The 18,504-nt window shown below is 39.1% G+C and overlaps 1 protein-coding gene across 2 annotated transcripts in view; it reads right to left on the bottom strand.

Annotated features, from left to right (window-relative positions):
* The window catches only part of PDZRN4 (PDZ domain containing ring finger 4), a 437,151-nt gene that overhangs the window by 70,709 nt on the left and 347,938 nt on the right, over positions 1–18,504 (bottom strand). For both annotated transcript variants that reach the window (XM_025283997.3, XM_025283999.3), the window contains 2 exons: positions 5,104–5,360; positions 1,750–1,852 (listed from right to left, as the gene is read on the bottom strand). In XM_025283997.3, coding sequence (XP_025139782.3) covers positions 1,750–1,852; positions 5,104–5,360 — 360 coding nt within the window. The remainder of the gene's footprint in view (positions 1–1,749; positions 1,853–5,103; positions 5,361–18,504) is intronic.

Below are 18,504 nucleotides of genomic sequence, written 5' to 3'. Positions count from 1 at the left end.
CCATCTGAGCATTTACCACTGTCATCCTACTGATGCTGGCCTCTATTAGGGGTTGACATTGGTTGGAAAAGAGGATGGGTTCAGCTAGAGTAAGCACTAGAGAATCTGACTGTATCGTAATAGTCAATGACATGCTAATTATTGAAAATAATTTTTACTGTGATTCTGCTTAGCCTAAGCAAGTGTCTCTCCCATACCCTTCCCTAGCACACAGATGTATTTTAATAAAGGTTTAAGGCACAAACTAAAATAAAAAGTTGAAGTGATCTAGATAATTCCATCCCCCAAACCCAAAGCAATTAATTAACTGAAAGAAAGACATCATTTAATCTTGAATTATTTGGATAAGTGACTCAACTTTGTAGTTTATTTTGTATGAATAGGCAAAACTTAATGGATATTTCAGTGTATATCAGTACTTGAGGATTTATAAAACTTTTCAATCAAATTAATGGAGAGGAGGGGATAAGTAATTAACGTGAACAAAAATAACAAAACCATTTACTCAGATATTGGGTATCATTGCACACTCTTCCAAATTCTGGCTGAAAAGAAATAATGATTTCTGTAATCCCCAGCAATGACTTTTGGAGGGAGCTTTCAAATAAATGTCTATTTGCTTTAGGTGAGCTTCACTGAATTGGCCTTATTTAATTTCAGATCCTCCTAAGGGAAGAGATTTCAGGATTTCCTGGTTGTAAAATGGAAGAGAACATTTTGCTGAACTTGTATGACATCATCTAAAGCATTAAAAGGGCAGATAATCATGACTTCTTTGCCTGTTTACCAAAGCTTCTTTATGTCCTCAATCTACTTTATTTCCAAATGTCAGAGGAGTCTGAAACCTTTCAAAGATTCATGGACTGCAGAAACAGAGGAAATATTAGGATGAATCCTTTAACTTTTGTGCAAACTTTTAAGTAATTAATAGGCAGGTTTTCAAAATTATTTCATATCATAGTACACACACTCTAACATGTACTATGTAAAGGTTAAACATGGTTTAACAACAAAGGACATGAGGTCATCTCTCTTTCTAGAAAGTCAGGGAAAATATTCTTTAAAGTACTTGAGTCATAAATAAAAAGAATATTGAGTTTTTGAAGTGAAGTTGTTCAGTCATGTCCGACTCTTTGCAACCCCATGGACTGTAGCCTACCAGGCTCCTCTGTCCATGGGATTTTCCAGGCAAGAGTACTGGAGTGGACTGCCATTTCCTTCTCCAGGGGATCTTCCAGACTCAGGGATCAAAGCCAGGTCTCTCATATTGTAGACAGACACTTTACCGTCTGAGCCACCAGGGAAGTCATAAATAAAAAGAATATTGAGTTTGTGAAGGGGAATACAAATAATATAAAATTTAGTTTATCAATTAAAATAAAAGTACTACAGAATGAATAAAAATAGTAAACACAGTCTTGGTTTTAAATATAATTTCCTTTCCAAACTCTACTTGAAATTCTCTTATATTATAAAAAAAAGAAAAAAATGTAGCTTCCATAATACTATTTATACAAAGCAACAAAAATGTGAGCAAATTATTTTCAGGTTTATATTATCAAAATGTTATCCAATACACTTAAAATACTAGATACCAAATAGCTGAAACAAATATTTAAAAGCTCTTAGCTTAGATATATAATAGATAAAATATTTCTCATAGTAATAAATTAATTTTTTCTTTGTTATGCAAAACCCCTCAACCATAACTTCATGAAGAAGTGTAAAGTGGTGTGAAAATGATCTTACCTCATATTCAAAGTCCTCTGTTCTGTCTGGATCAGCAGGCAAGCTGGAAAGATACTCATTGTCCTCATAAAATTCATGCTCCATTGGATGGAGAGAATGGCAGCTGTGGGGAATGTAGCAATATGATAGAAATGGATCAAAAGGGTTGTTCTCAAGATTAAAAAAAGACATTAGAATTTCACTTTAGTTTTCTCTGCTCACCAATAAGACCTATAGTGATCTAGCCTTTAAATGAACTACAGCTCAGAAAGAACAATTGCTTTTCTTTCTCCCCTTATATGAAATCCATCAATTTGATTTTCTGAGAGAATACCAAAATAATGGCTCATTGTCAGAGCTTCATTTTGTGAAGGGACAGATATGCCCTCTATCCTGGCAATGGTGCCATATTGATACTCTGGCTGCCTTCCATTCCATCCAGTGGACTTGATACATAGATGGGTGTGTGGCTTTTGAGACTGCAGTCTGCCCAAAGGTGGGTATTTTGTAATAAAGTACTACTAATTTCATAATTACAGCCTCAAACTGTTTCTTAAATTTGATTTTAAAAGCTCATACAGTCAGTCTTCTGAATGCATGGGTTCTGTATTTTTATTCAATTAACCATGGATCAAAAAATCAAGTCTGAAGTTGGTTGAATACTTGAATGCAGAATCCACAGATGTGGGAGTGACGTGGGAATTGTATTTTTCAGTCTGTAAATTGTACTCACATTGCCTCCATTTCTTGAGACTTTCTTCCTCATTCTCCCTCATAACCCACATACACAAACATTAAAGAATGTTCACGGTGATAACTCACCGGAAACTCCTATAAACCATAGAGTTTCATAATCCTTTTAGAAAATATCTTGGGACAGAGAACTGATAAAGTAAAGGAAATGAAGGGGTTCCAGGACACTGTGTATGACTTTTATGTATCCATTAACTTTTGGGAAATGTTTTAAATAATTCATAGCAGTGCTTTCAAATTACTATATGCCATGATGTATACATTATACAATATGAAGCTGTGTGTGTGTGTGTGTGCTCAGTTGCTTGGTTGTGTCCTACTTTTTGTGACCGTTTGGACTGTCGCCCACCAGGCTCTTCTGCCCATGGAATTTTCTAGGCAAGAATACTGGAATGAGGTGTCACTTCCTCGTCCAAGGGATCTTCTTGACCCAGGAATAGAGCCTACATCTTTTGCGTCTCCTGCATTGGCAGGTGTATTCTTTACCACTGGCACCACCTGGGAAGCCCAATGTGAAAGCTAAGCACAGTTTAGCAGCAAAGGGCATGAGGTTCTCTATGAGAATTTCTAAGTCAGTGAAAAAGCCTATGTGAAATTAACCAAGTTGCCTTCAGGAAAGGCCTCTAAGTCCATTTTGAACATTATGACAAAAATGAACTTTGTAGTATAAATTAGTCCCCTTATCTATTAATAGCTGAAAAGCTGGAAAGATCCATCCTGGTACCTCACAGGATCAGTGTAAATACTCTATCAGCCTCTTCTTACTGTTGTCTAATTTGGGCCCAAATAGCAAAAGCAGTGCAGGCAGCATCTTGCTTGCTGGTCTAAGAGCTTAAACCTGGACTGGTTTTGAAAAGCCCATTCCCACTGCTTAAACATCATAACCGGCTGTTTGGAGCAGCTGATGTGTTTTCCTGGTCCTTGAATTATTGAAAAAGGAGGCCTGCTGTGAAGGACACCTTCCTGATACTTGAGTAAGCATTTACTGAGTATCTACAAGATGCCAGGCCCTACGCTGGAAATTGGTTGGGCACAAAACCCAATTATTGCCCTATTAATTGGGTAGAGCAGCAAAGAGGGGATTTTAATACAGTGTGATAATTAAGGGGAAAATAGAGAAGCTATGAGAGCACCTACCAAGGGGTCAAATGCCTTAGGTTCAGAAGCCTGACCCTATCACTTCCTTTTGTGTGACCTTGACAAATTCCTTAACATTTTTTCCTCATCTGTGACATGGGCATGGTAATAATGTAATGTGCTCACTCAGGAGACTTTTATGAGGAATATTATCTAAAACATGTTAAGTTAGCTAGTAAATGTTAACTATTATTCATTCAAGAAAGTATTTGTTGGATAGCTACTCTGCATCAGGCTGTACAAATGAATATTATTTGTTCTTTTGTTTGTGTGTTTTTCATTTCCCTTCTAGAATATAAGCTCCAGGAGGTAGTGGCTTTGTTTTTGTTACCAGTTTTCTGCCCAGGACCGAGTTCTAGTGCCTGAAACAAGGGGCTATTTAATAAGTAAGGGATACATGACTAGAATCATAGGTCAGACAGACAGAGGCCCTGCCCACCTAGAAACATAAGGTTTCAAGAAGTGGTGCACATGGTGCACATTAAAATTGCTTAGGGAGATTTCTGAAAATTTCGAATGCCTATATTTTGGCCTGAGGTAGGACTGAGCCGGGCGCTGCATTTTTTCTGCTTTTCAAAGTTCCCAAGTGACTTTAATGCGCACATGTGAATCACTGAGATGGACTTAATAGAAGACACTAAAGGGCAGGCAGGTGTCATGACCAGGTCTACATTTTACTAAATGGATCATGGATTGCAGCGGGCGATGAAAATGCAGCCAACAGAGAGTTCTGCTCTTATATAACAAGCTCTCAATCATTTTTGAATATTTGCTTAAAAACTCACAGAACAAAATGTGTGGGGCCAAACAGACTTCCAAAATGGCACAGGTAGGATTATTTGAGTAAAATAGCTGTAACAGCCTTTAACTCAGGTGAAAACTAGGAAGAAATATTCGTTTAATAGTTCTTTATTTTGTAGCTCTATATACTTCCTCTCAGACAGCCAAGACCTTTGGTTTACATCTCAATATATTGGGTAATTGCTTCCTGCAGAGAATTGCACCTTAATAAAGTGAATTTCCTAGCTTCTTCAAAGAAGAGAGAAAAAAAAAAAAAAAGAGAGAGAACGAGAGCAAGGCAACCCACAAAGGAGGACAGAGTGCCAACATGCTGCTTCTAGGTCTGTCTTAATAAGGTTTTTGGCAACTTCAGTGAGAAAATCTATTTCCCTGACCTGTGCTTGTGAGCTGTGCGAGGTTTGTGATGACTGAAAATATGAAGATGAACTAATCAGAGCCAGACTTTCTCACTGCATCTCAGCAAGTAGGATTCCTGAGCTGAAACAATTATGTGGGTAAAGAAAAGGAGGAGCAAGACAACTGAGAACTAATTGTATGGAGACACAGTCACAGACATTTTCCAAACAGAACTGAGAGCTTGTCTCTGTAACTGTCAAACTGCTACGGTGCCTGATTCTTTCCAACATCTACTTTCAATGACAAATGACAACAGATAAGGCTTTAGTACAAAAGACAGAAAAATACCTGTCTGAGAGCAGAAATGGACAGATGTCGGGCACTGGAGGGGTGGGTGGCCTAAGTTTGGCCAGGGCCATTATATGTTCAAAGGTGATGTCCGTCTGCGTGCTGGCATTCATGAGTCGCACTTCTGGGGCTGTCCCATAGGCTGGTTTACTGAGAGGTGTTCGCCTTAGCACCTGGACCACGATAGGCTCCTTGGCATTTCGAAAAGCTTCCACTGCCTCTTCATGGGTAGCCTTTGAGAGATCCTTCCCATTGACCTGCAAAGATGAAAGGGCATTGCTCATCTCAGAGGAAAGAACAGAGAGACTGTCATGATAGATTAATAATAGGTGGGCAGGGGAGGTTTAAACAAGCTCTGCTATGAATTTTGTGAAGGAATACTTAATCAGACATTGACGTTTATTGAACTATTCACCAACAGGAGAAAGTGATGGAAACTAGGAAAACAGTTATTTCTTATATCTTTATAAAGCACACCATCAGAATTATTAGTAAAGATTTCAAACCATAAGCCTCAAAACATAAGCCTCAGAAAATGATTAAAATCTTCAGCTAGGTAGAAATGGTAAGTATATCTTTTTTAAAAAATGATCTATCAATCTTTTGGTGGAATTTTCAATATTTAATTAGTCTTGTGGTTGTTTGGTCTCTAAGCCATGTCTGACTCTTGCAACCCCATGGACTGTAGCCTGCCAGGCTCTTCTGGCCATGGGATTTCCCAAGCAAAAATACTGGAGTGGGTTGCCATTTTCTTCTGGAGGATCGTCCAACCCAGGGATCGAACCTACGTCTGTTGCATTGGCAGGTGGATTCTTTACCACTGAGTCACCAGGGAAGCCCTTAATTAATCTTACTGACTTGCAATATAATTTCTGTCACATTTATTTTATATTCATCATTTTTATCCAAGACCATGTTACTGCTCATGTGCATGTTATCCTAAGTCCTTGCCATTCACAGTATGGTTTGTGGACCAGCAGCATAAGAGATTAGAAATGCAGAATCCTTGGCCATACCCCAGACCTGCTAAAAGAGAACTGGCATTTTAACAAGATTCCAGCTGATTTACATGCACAAGGAAGTAGCACTGCTCTAAAACACCTCTGAGAGAGTATGCCATGTCCCTTGCCTCCTCACCTATATTCATCTATACCAATTTATGACTCTCCAATGTAGCCTGGACATAATAGAGGAAGAGGGGATGTTTGCCCTTTCCTTCCATCACTGCTTCTCAGTTGGGCCAACCATTGGCATGTGGGAGATAAAAATTTTTCTTTAAGTGACACTCTCTCATGCCTGCTTTTTAAGGGCCAGTGATGTTTCCCCACCCAAAACAGCCACAGGCTTTTCTGATTACCCTCTTGAGAGGTAGTACAGAGACTGCTCTCAAATTGTCATCAATTTATTCCCCTAACTTGGGTTCTAACATAGCCTCTTAGTGGAAGTTGTATTTTCATAAACAGCTATTGAATCCTAAAAGAAGTCAAAACTCCCACCCCAAATGAACCAATAATGTTGGCTTTTTCAAATAGGACGAGATACTTTGGAGTACAGTACTGTGCTCAAAACCCCTGAAATTATACCATTTCTGGACAACTAAACCACTCATCTGCTGGTGAGGCTCTAATAGCTGCTGCTGCTGCTGCTGCTAAGTCGCTTCAGTCGTGTCCGACTCTGTGCGACCCCATAGACGGCAGCCCACCAGGCTCCCCCGTCCCTGGGATTCTCCAGGCAAGAACACTGGAGTGGGTTGCCATTTCTTTCTCCGATGCATGAAAGTGAAAAGTGAAAGTGAAGTCGCTCAGTCATGTCCAACTGTTAGCGACCCCATGGACTGCAGCCTACCAGGCTCCTCAGCGACCCCATGGACTGCAGCCTACCAGGCTCCTCCGCCCATGGGAGTTTCCAGGCAAGAGTACTGGAGTGGGGTGCTGTTCAGTTCAGTTCAGTTCAGTGCCATTGCTGCACCAGCAAATCTTTAGAGATCCCTGGAAGCCTTCAAAAGACACAAAGGGAATCACTGAGTTGCAGCCAGCAAGAGATTGCTGACATTTAAATGAGCACACTTTCTCCCTCTAAGTAGAGAAAGAATACGTGCATGCTCAGAGCAAATGTGGGACATTCTGGGGTAAATGATACAGTGCCAGGTGGAAATTGTCATGTCATGTAGAGATAGGCTTAATGACCTGGATGAGCTAATTTACTCAATTGACCCTGAAAAAGTTAATGTGCCTTCAGAAATTGAGCAATTAAGTTTCCTCACCAGCACCATATGACCCAGTACAGTTCCTGAATAACTAGTAAGAAACTTCAGTTGGAGATTTGGGTGTTTACCTACCAATGTGCATAGTCATTAATTTTCTCCATGAACTAGAACATTACCACTGACTTTTCACTGGTATAACTTTGGAATGGCTTGATGACTTTGGGCATATGGGGCAATATGAACACAGTACATCAACTAACTGGCACTCATTCTTTTAGCACTTTCAGATGACAGGCACTCTGGAGAGGACACTACTCCTGAAGACCTGTAGTCAGCAAGTGGTAAGAGAAGTTCCAGGGTGGAAAAGTTCAAACTGAAATCTGGCTTTTTGCGTTGAAGACCATCATCCTCTGTCTCTTCTTATGGTCAGTGTTTACTACCTCCGGAATTATGGAAGATGATCCAGTGGTAGAGAGACTGTTCTGTCATAATCTACGTGATATGGAAGAATTGACCTTTTATCCACATATTTCCTGCTTCATGGTGTCCCTTCAACTGAGTGAATATTCATTTGTGCAAGATTTCATACCTTTACCTCTCTGAAAAGAACCCTTGATCATAATCTATTATCAAGTATTTAAAACCTACTGGAACAATGTCAATAATGTTATCTTTTCCTATAAGCATTGTATCTAGAGTAACTCCTAACAATGGCAGAATGAAAGTGTTCTTTTTGAAGGAACTTTAAACATTATCTAAAGGTAAATGGAAAATAATTTGTGGCCATGGTTTCTTCCAGTCATACATGAAATCCTGCATGTGTGTGTGCTAAGTCATTTCGGTCATGTCCAACTCTTTGTGACTCTATGGACCATAGCCTGCCGGGTTCCTCTGTCCATGGTATTTGCCAGGCAAGAATACTGGTGTGGGTTGCCATGCCCTCTTCCAGAGAATCTTCCTAACCCAGGGATCGAACCCTCATCCCTTATGTCTTCTGCGTTGACAGTAGGTTCTTTGCCACTAGCACCACCTGGGAACCCACATGCTGCTGCTGCTGCTGCTAAGTCGCTTCAGTCGTGTCCGACTCTGTGTGACGCTATAGACGGCAGCCCACCAGCCTCCTCCGTCCCTGGGATTCTCCAGGCAAGAACACTGGAGTGGGTTGCCATTTCCTTCTCCAATGCATGCATGCATGCTAAGTTGCCTCAGTCATGTCAGACTCTGTGTGACCCTATAGACAGCAGCTCACCAGGCTCCTCTGTCCACAGGATTCTCTAGGCAAGAATATTGGAGTGGGTTGCCATTTCCTTCTCCAGAGGAAGCCCACATGAAATCCTACTAATGCATAAATTGTATGTTATTAACTAGTGAAGAAATGCCATTATTCTATTTCTTCCCCAAGGTGGCTCAGTACCCTGCCTACAATCTCGTCTTGAGACTCCTTTGTTTCTTACTTGTTTTAGTGATCTTCAAAGAAATAATAATTTTAAAAAGTAAGTTCCTTAATGATAAAGATTATTTATCTTATGCTCCTATAAGTGAAGTAAGATCATTTTTGCTAAGTTCAGAAAAGTATAAAAAAATTGCAGAAACAAAAAATTACTGGAGAGTATTTTAGCCTGTGAAATTATTAGTTCTTATCATAATACTTAGTATATGCAGACAATATTAGCATTCATACAGCAAGATCAATAGCTATTGATTCTAAGACCTGTACATTCATTCATTTACAACCATGGCATTTATATGCAAAATTAATTTTATGGACAATGAATACAATCTTAAAAAAGGACAGTCAATATAATCTCAAATATCTTACTTCCCTATTGGGAATGCTCTTTTCTTCTGGTTATCATGCAGCTGACCCCTATTTTCATAAGCTATTTAATATCTCTCAAAGTAAAGAAGTCTATGACCTTTAAAGGCTCAGTATACTGCCCCATGTGATCCCTTAGAAAATGTAAGCACTGATGATACGAAATACTCTTTTTTTCACTTCACTTGAAGTTCATCAACATACTGTTAGCCTACCAAAAGGTCACCGTGAGTTATGCCTTTCAAAATAGAAAAAAAAGAAGAGTTTAACTGGCATTTTCTGGCAGTTCCTTTACTCAGTTATCATTAGTTACAACTAGGGAGAATAATAATTTTGAAAGAATATCTGAAATTTTAATCCTGTAGAAAGTTTTGAAGTAAATTAACAAATAAATTAATAGCAAAACTGTATTTTCCATGTGGTTAGATCCTAAATCAACAAGATATTTGGTATTTCATAGTGCCATATCGTTATCCTTTTATTTATTTTCCATCATATTCTTTCCTTCCCTCCTTCCTTCCTTCTTCCTCTCTCTCTATCTCAGTCTTGGTTTTGTATGGACAATATGTGTGAAATGAAATTGGAGAAGGAAAAGTCAGCTATTAATGGCATTCCAGTTAATATAGGTAGTTAAGAGTGCTGATCCAAACTGTTCTAGGTGCCTAATCAATGGAAAGAAGCAAGTGGTAGAAGTTTATTTTCAGGAGGAAAAACTCGGTGAAGAGTGTTGGGAGCAAAATTTATGGGAGGAAAGGTAATTTGAAAATTAAGATATACCCATGTATTACAGGGTGTGGGTTTGAAGAGTACATGCAGAAGGCTGATGATTTGATTTAAGCATGGTGTAGAGAAATAGACCTTTTTCTAAAGTGGTTGTTAATGAAATGAGTGAGAGGTTAGAGCGTCCTAATAAACATGAGAAGTATATGAGATAATTCCCTCTATTACTATAACATCTGGCTTTTTGATAACTGTGGACAAAACTGATTTGTTTATAAAGCTACCTAGCAACTTGAGTAAAACTGAAAAGACTCATGTAATTATTAAAAAAAAAAAAAAAAGCTCACAGCCCCAGAGTGGAGCAACTGGACTCTGAAATGGTGATTAAGTCACCTGACTTGAGATAAATGAAAAACCAGGCACAATATTGATAAAGAAGATTATCAGAGTTGGTAATAGCATAAAAGAGGAAAGGAAGATGCTAATGATAGAAGTTCCTGGAGAAACAGAGATGTGGTTATGCTTAAGAAGAAAAACAGATTTGGGATTGGAAGCAAGTGTAAAGAGGAGCCTTAATCATGCCAAACTTGGAACAGTTCTACCGAATGTTTAGTGACTAAAAGAAATCCTAACCATGGGAAACCCTTTCCAGAGAGGATCTTCCTCTTTCCTGCACTTACTTTATCAATTTAGTTGATACGATGAAAATATATACACATTTTTACAGATATGAAAAAATAAATGTCTTGCTTCTAAAAAATTATTTTCCATTATATTGATACAGGGAAGTGAATAGGTGACAAGTAGTCACTTTTCAGCAAGCAATGCAAAAGAAGTGAGAACCCATTTGTTGTGGCAGATGGGCTAATTAATCCATAAGCAACTTGTGAATGTTAAGTAAAAAATACAGCTTTTCATATGTAAACCAAATCATGCTATCATTTGGTGAAGCTTCTGTTTAACTAAAAATCAATCTACTCTTTTGGATAAACTGAAAAATCTGGGCCACTTGTCAACAACCTCCCCAGAGTGACTGGTGGCCTCAGCTTGTATGTGAGCTCTTCTGCTTTGATTATTCCTCCAAATCCAGCCACATGCACAATTTTCTTGAGTGTCAGAAAACAAACAGGCTTTTCTTTTTTCCAAAGTGCAAACAAAGGCATGAATGACCAAATCACCCTGGTGCGGTTTCATTTCCAAGGTCAGCTGTTTGGGACAATGAGGGTTTCCAAACCTCTGTGTCTCTTACAGAAACTAAGGGCTTTTAAGTATCTCTACCTTTCATGAGATCATACATATAAGAATACTCAGTAGAAGAGGTGCAGAATACCAAAGATTATGTACAATTTCAAGTGGAGAATAAGAAAGCATAAAACACTTAAATACTGTTTTTTAATGTTTATAAAATTTATTTTTTCATTCATTCATTCATTTATTTTCAGCATTATGGAGATACAGATAACAACATTATAAGATATTTAACATGTACACGGTAGTGATTTGATATATGTATGTATTGTGAAAGGATTCCAAATAGCTAATTAACACATTTATCACTTCAATTAATTAATTATATTTTCTTTAGGTCAGAACATTTAAATTCTATTTGCTTAGCAAATTTCAATTATATAATACAGTGTTATTAACTACAGTCACTATTTTTACTTTAGATTCTCAGATCTGAGTGTTGTAATTCTGGTTGGGCATGACAGTTTCCAAGAACTCTCACCCTCACGAATAACTACGAAATTAATTTTGATTAGAATCCCTATGTGATTGCTGATCAAATTCTCTGATAATTATGGGGGTGTTATAAAAACAGAGCCTAATAATATTTTATGTAAGAAAAAAGCAATATTTAAATTGCTCCTAAAATGTTTGGTATGAAAGGAATTTAAAATAATCCAAACTCTATATTCATTAAAACACTTGGTATATACAATCTGTAAATCAGTTTTAAAGAATTTAAGCATATCGCCTTTTTCTAAACTTGGAATGTTTGATTCTAGATGGACATCGGTTATGTAAACTGAGGACAGCATAGCATAAGAAATATTTATAGCAAAAAGAACTCACAGAAAAGGAATTGTGCAACATGTTATGAAGAAAATCTTGTGAGATTGAATAAACTTAATTTTGAAACATTTAAAAAATATTGTCAATGAACAAAACATTGGTAGGCCTGTGATAATCATATTTTAGAAAGTGAGAAAGTAAAAAATGTTATGTTGCATCAAATCAAAAGTCTGTGGAGTTCAGTGTTCTTTTGACAGTGCTGTTGTCAGATTTGGGGAAGAGAATATGGTAATTATCACACAGGTGCTAATGAGCAGACTTATTCAGAAGTGATCCTGGGGCTCCTTCTGTCTTGCCTGGACTGCAGGGTGGTAGCTTCATTTTCCTGGTGTGTGAGGTCTTGCAGCTTCCCTTGAGCTCCAAAGGCTCCCCAGTGCTGGGTAGCTGGCTTTCCCAGAAAATGGAGATAACTGACTTCTAACTCAGACAGCCTAAATTTCCTGTGTTTTCCTCCTGACAACATGACCCTAAGAGAGCAACAGCAGGGTGGGGTCTCTCCACTAGAATACAGACCCACTGTATGTCCAAGAGTTCCAGGTCCCCGTGTGCTGCTGACCCCTGACTTGTATGTTTTCCCAAAAGAGACTGTGTTGTGCTTTCTGTGCTATGCTTTGTCGCCCAGTCGTGTCTGACTCTTTGCCACCCCATGGACAGCAGTCCACCAGGCTTCTCTGTCCTTGGGGATTCTCCAGGCAGGAATATTGAAGTGGGTTGCCATGCCCTCCTCCAGGGGATCTGCCCAACCCAGGGATCAAACCCAGGTTTCCTGCATTGCAGGTGAATTCTTTAGTGACTGAGCTACCAGGTAGTCAATAGAGACTATAGTCTAACCTCGGAGAAGGCAATGGCACCCCACTCCAGTACTCTTGCCTGGAAACTCCCATGGACGGAGGAGCCTGGTAGGCTGCAGTCCATGGGGTCGCTAAGAGTCGGACACGACTGAGCGACTTCACTTTCACTTTTCACTTCCATGCATTGGAGAAGGAAATGGCAACCCACCCCAGTGTTCTTGCCTGGAGAATCCCAGGGATGGGGGAGCCTGGTTGGCTGCCGTCTATGGGGTCGCACAGAGTCGGACACAACTGAAGTGACTTAGCAAATAGTCTAACCTAGAACTTGCAACAGTGCAGAATTTGCCCTATCAACCCTGTGTGACACACATTTACAACATAAAGAACTGAATTTATTCAAAATACTTCTACATGTAACATATGAATTGCAGACTCCCATTAACCCAAGGAGATATTTTAAAAGCCTAATAATATATTTAGTTAACTGATTGTGACACTGAGGTCACTCCTACAGGATGCTGTTTCCCAGCTCATTTCACAGTACATTTTGATGACAAAGTGTTCCCAAAAGCAAGCAAGACTCATCTCCAACTTTTCTTATTAAGATGTTGTAGACCCAGGACTTCCCTAGTGGTGCACTGGATAGAATCCGCCTGCCAATGCAGGGGACCCAGATTCGATCCCACATGCTGTGCAGCAACTAAAGCCCCTGCACCACAACTACTGAGCTGATGCTCTAGAGATGGTGAGCAGCAACTACTGAAGCCTTTGCGCCTAGAGTCTGTGCTCCTCAACAAGAGAAGTCACCGCAATGAGAAGCTGGAGCACAGCAAGGAGGAATAGCACCTGCTTGCTACAACTTGAGAAAGCCCTCACGCAGCAGTGACGATCCAGCACAACCAAACACAAATTTTAAAAAATGTTATAGACCCATTATTTAGGGATTTTTCAGAGCTCTTCTTGAACCAATTTATATTTTTGGTTATAGGAAATCTTGGGGATGCATTTTTAATAATTGCCTTTCCCCCTATTATCTTTTCTCTGTCTTAATTTTTGTATTCCTTCTTTGGTATTTTCTGTTTCTTTCTTTCTTTTCATTGCCACACTTTTCTTTCAGTCTTTCCCACTTGGCTGGGATTTAGCAAATTTAAACAGTGGTTATCTACGTAAATGATTCCAATTATTAAAGCAACAGGTTATGATAGTTTTGATTTTCACTGAGGGAAATAAAGTATATGCAACATAGTTTTATTTCCCTCATTATAAATAAATTTATCTTCCCTCCCCTTAATGAAAGAAATGGAAACTCCTCCTCTTTGGCACATGAGCTGGTGTTTCTTGGTTTGTCCCTGAGATCCATAGTGTACTCTTTTCTACCCAGCTCTGTGTATGCTGGGCTGCTGCCAACTGTATTCCATGTCACTGGGCTCCCTTGCTTTATGTCTTTTGCTTGCCTTAGCCAGTGGTAAGAGACCTAATGTTCTGTCTTTATCCAGGCCCTCCCTTCCTGGCTTTCAGGATGCCAGCTCTGGTCAGGGTTGGTTCACACCCTGGCTTACCTTCGTCCTTCAGGTCTGTGAGTAGTAAGGATTTCTCTTTCTATTGCTACTCCTTGTGTGCATTCGCTTAACTCTGCTCATACCTCCGTAAGTGTTCCTTCATTCAGCTTTCTTCAATGAAACTCTTTGAGTGTGCTCTCTGTTTCCTACTCATTAATATAACTAGGCATGAAACTCCTCTGATTTAAAAAAAATAACAAAATAATGGTTAAAGTGGTGGGATGGGGAGGGAGACGGGAGGAAGTTTCAAAAGGGAGGGGATATATGTATACTTATGGCTGATTCATGTTGAGGTTTGACAGAAAACAGCAAAATTCTGTGATGCAATTATCTTCAATAAAAAATACATTAATTAAAAAAAAGCTAAAACTTACCACCTTGGCCCACTATTGGTGATATTAATCTTTATGACTTGATGAGGGAGAGAGTGAGAACACTCAAGAGATGGGGTGGGGAGGAGAGGAGAGACAGAGAATGAATCTAAAGCACATGTAAAATGTTAATGTTAAATATGTTAAATGTTTATTAAAAATGTTAAAATTCTAGATGTATGGTATTTGAGAATTCCTTGTGCTGTCCTTATAACTTTTTAATGAGTCTGAAATTATGTCAAAATAAAATGTCTCAAGATACTGTTATATTTGTTATTAGCTACAAATGTATTTATGCTATAATCATTTAGTTAGCAAATAATTATAAGCAATTGATGAATTATAAGGTCCCTATAGAGTGTTTCCATATTTGCATATATTTAAGAGGAACAAATTCTTAGTCTGAACTGAATGTCTTTTTCTTGTGCACATATCTCACACACACACACACACACACACATCCCTACAGCAAAAAACACAGATTGCTATCACCAACTTTATCATTGTCATAACAATTCATCTATTGAGCATCACCTGAAATCCTGTTCTCCTCCAAGCTGAGCTATTTAAAAAGATAGATGACTGCCTTCTGGCTAATTGTAGGAGTTCTTTCATTACTATAAAAGACTTTTTATATCTCAAGTGACTCTATAAGCAGTGAATAATGACTTGAAGTCTTTGGAGAAGAGTCCACTGATGAAATAGTAGGATAACAACTGCTTATTGACCTTTTACTTCCTAAGATAATACTAAGCTGATGTAGTTGATTATTAATAAACCTATCCATTGAGTTTTGACACATCAGATCCAAATAAACTTAAAGAGAAATTCTGATGGAGACATAAAATTTCCTGCAGCAGGCCTAAGGGTGTAAAGACAGAAGGCATACATAGGGCAAATGCTGTTAAAATGAACTCAAACTGTTTCATTGGGAACAAACTTCATTGTAATTAAATGACCCAGATTTTCTTTAAAAATTACTATAAACAGCAAAAGCAACTAAGGATTCGGACAGAGCTATACATTTTTCAAATTCACTGAACAAGCGGAAATGGGTTCTCAGCCCTTGGACGAGATCTCTTGGTACCATTTTCATGATGAGAACATATATGGATATTAAGAACATAACTTTGGGTCTCAGCTACACTAGCATAGTGTCATAGAAGGGTTAAAAATAACTTTCTGTTAAATCAAAGGAATACTAGTGTTATACATAGTAACTAATGAGGGACAAGATAGTGACTTATTTGTAATAGGACACTGATGACAACATCAAAGATGCTGAGTACATCTTCACCAGAAGTCCACTGTCCCCATCTACACGCATATCAAAACATGCTTATCTGTTTAAATGCTTCTGTACAACAAACATTGAATGACAAGAAGCTGCATGTTTTGTCTAGTACTGTTGTTTAAGGGCCCCAAACGTGTTTGGCACGTACTTGACACTCAATAAATGTGTTTAATATATTTTTATGTATTTATCAGGATACATGTTAAAACAACCTGGAGAAGGAAATGGCAACCCACTCCAGTATTCTTGCCTGGAGAATCCCATGGACAGAGGAGACTGGCAGGCTACAGCCCATGGGGTCACAAGAATCAGACACAACTGAGTGACTAAACCACCACCACCATGTTAAAACAAACGTGACTGGGTTTGTCTCTAAAGTTACCTGTGATTATGTGCAAACTGCATGCCTTTCGTTGCCAAGCTCTATTGTGTAGCCCAGTTATCCATATTATTCCTTTTACTTAAATCTACCATAAAAATGGATTTGAGTGGCAAAGAAAAGGCGTTAATTGCTCTGCTCTAGAGCCCCGCCCACCATTCAGTGTTTTAGCAAAAAGAACAAGGATGTGGGAATCATTCAGGATTGGGGTCTATACACAGTTCTCAATATCAGTTGTGGGACTTTAAGTTATCTAAATTCTCTGAGCCTGAGTTAATTCATCTGGAACAGGAGACAGTAACACCTACTCACAGAGCTATGGACAGGCTCACATAAATAATACAGCTAAGGCAGCTGACATGCTATGATGTTGACTCATGCTTCCTTGATTCCCTCCCTTCCTTCCTGTGGAACTCTTGAGTGACAGAGACCAGGTGATTCTCTGGGGATACAAGAAAATACCTGTGCTTACAGTCCTGGCAGCAACAACGACAATACCGGTTAGCACTGAGTGAGCATTCTTCACAATATGCCAGAAGCTGAGCCAAGCCCTTGGCCTCTGTTAGCTCAGTCACATCCAAGAACAATCATATGAGGCAAGAATTTTATCCCCATTTGAAAGCTGTGGAAGCTGAGGATCAGAAGGCATAAGGAAAAGCACCTGCTCTCATAATCTGCTAGGGAAAAACAACAGCTACATCTGTAATTGTAAGCAAACTTGTAAAGAGCTGAAATAAAGGTGCTAGTATACTTCTATGGAAGTATCAAGGGCCAACCATAGCTGGCAGTATTGTGATTTGACTCCAGGACTTGACATTTGAGGCGGTCTTAAAGATATAGTTTCATTAGCAGCAAAGATGGAAGTAAAGAAGAGAATCCCAGGGCAAAGGGATAAAAGAGCAAGATTTCTGGGAACCAGTAGGAGATCTGGTGTAACAGAATTCAGAGGGATTTGGGTAACCACAGAAAAAAGAGGCTGGAAAGGAGACTTTCACAAGATTCCTGTGTTTTCAATGGGCCGTGGCAAGGTATTCGTTTTAAACACCTTGTATCTGAAATATAGCATGGTCTCATTTAGGTTTTGAAGATAACTCCAAAGCCTGCAGTGAAAAGTAACTAAGGCAGGGAAGGCTTTTAGGAAGATCAGTTCAGTTCAGTCGCTCAGTCATGTCTGATTCTGCGACCCCATGGGCTGCAGCACGCTAGGCCTCCCTGTCCATCACCAACTCCCAGAGTTTACTCAAACTCATGTCCATCGAGTCAGTGATGCCATCCAAACATCTCATCCTCTGTCATCCCCTTCTCTACCCACCTTCAATCTTTCCCAGCATCAGGGTCTTTTCAAATGACTCAGTTCTTCATATCAGGTCCAAATATTGGATTTCAGCTTCAATATCAGTCCTTCCAATGAATATTTAGGACTGATTTCCTTTAGGATGGACTGGTTGGATCTCCTTGCAGTCCAGGGGACTCTCAAGAGTCTTTTCCAACACCACAGTTCAAAAGCATCAATTCTTCGGCGCTCAACTTTTTTTATAGTCCAACTCTCACATCCATACGTGACTACTAGAAAAACTGTAGCCTTGACTAGATGGACCTTTGTTGGCAAAGTAATGTCTTTGCTTTTTAATATGTTATCTAGGTTGGTTATAACTCTTCTTCCAAGGAGTAAGCATCTTTTATTTCATGGCTGCAGTCACCATCTGCAGTGATTTTGGAGCCCAAGAAAATAAAGTCTGTAACTGTGTCCACTGTTTCCCCATCTATTTGCCATGAAGTGATGGGACCAGATGCCATGATCTTAGTTTTCTGAATGTTGAGCTTTAAGCCAACTTTTTCACTCTCCTCTTTTACCTTCATCAAGAGGCTCTTTTGTTCTTCTTCTCTTTATGCCATAAGGGTGGTGTCATCTGCATATCTGAGGTTATTGTTATTTCTCCCGGTAAACTTGATTCCAGCTTGTGCTTCTTCCAGCCCAGCGTTTCTCATGATGTACTCTGCATATAAGCTAAATAAGCAGCATGACAATATACAGCCTTGATGTACTCCTTTTCCTATTTGGAACAAGTCTGTTGTTCCATGTCCAGTTCTAACTGTTGCTTCTTGACCTGCATACAGATTTCTCAAGAGGCAGGTCAGGTGGTCTGCTATTCCCATCTCTTTCAGAATTTTCTACAGTTTGTGGTGAT

This window comes from Bubalus bubalis, chromosome 4 (assembly GCF_019923935.1).
Source record: "Bubalus bubalis isolate 160015118507 breed Murrah chromosome 4, NDDB_SH_1, whole genome shotgun sequence".
In the NCBI taxonomy this organism is placed as follows: Eukaryota; Metazoa; Chordata; class Mammalia; order Artiodactyla; family Bovidae; genus Bubalus; species Bubalus bubalis.
The sequence above is the reverse complement of the archived record's forward strand: the minus strand, read 5'-3'. Positions and strand labels throughout refer to the sequence as shown.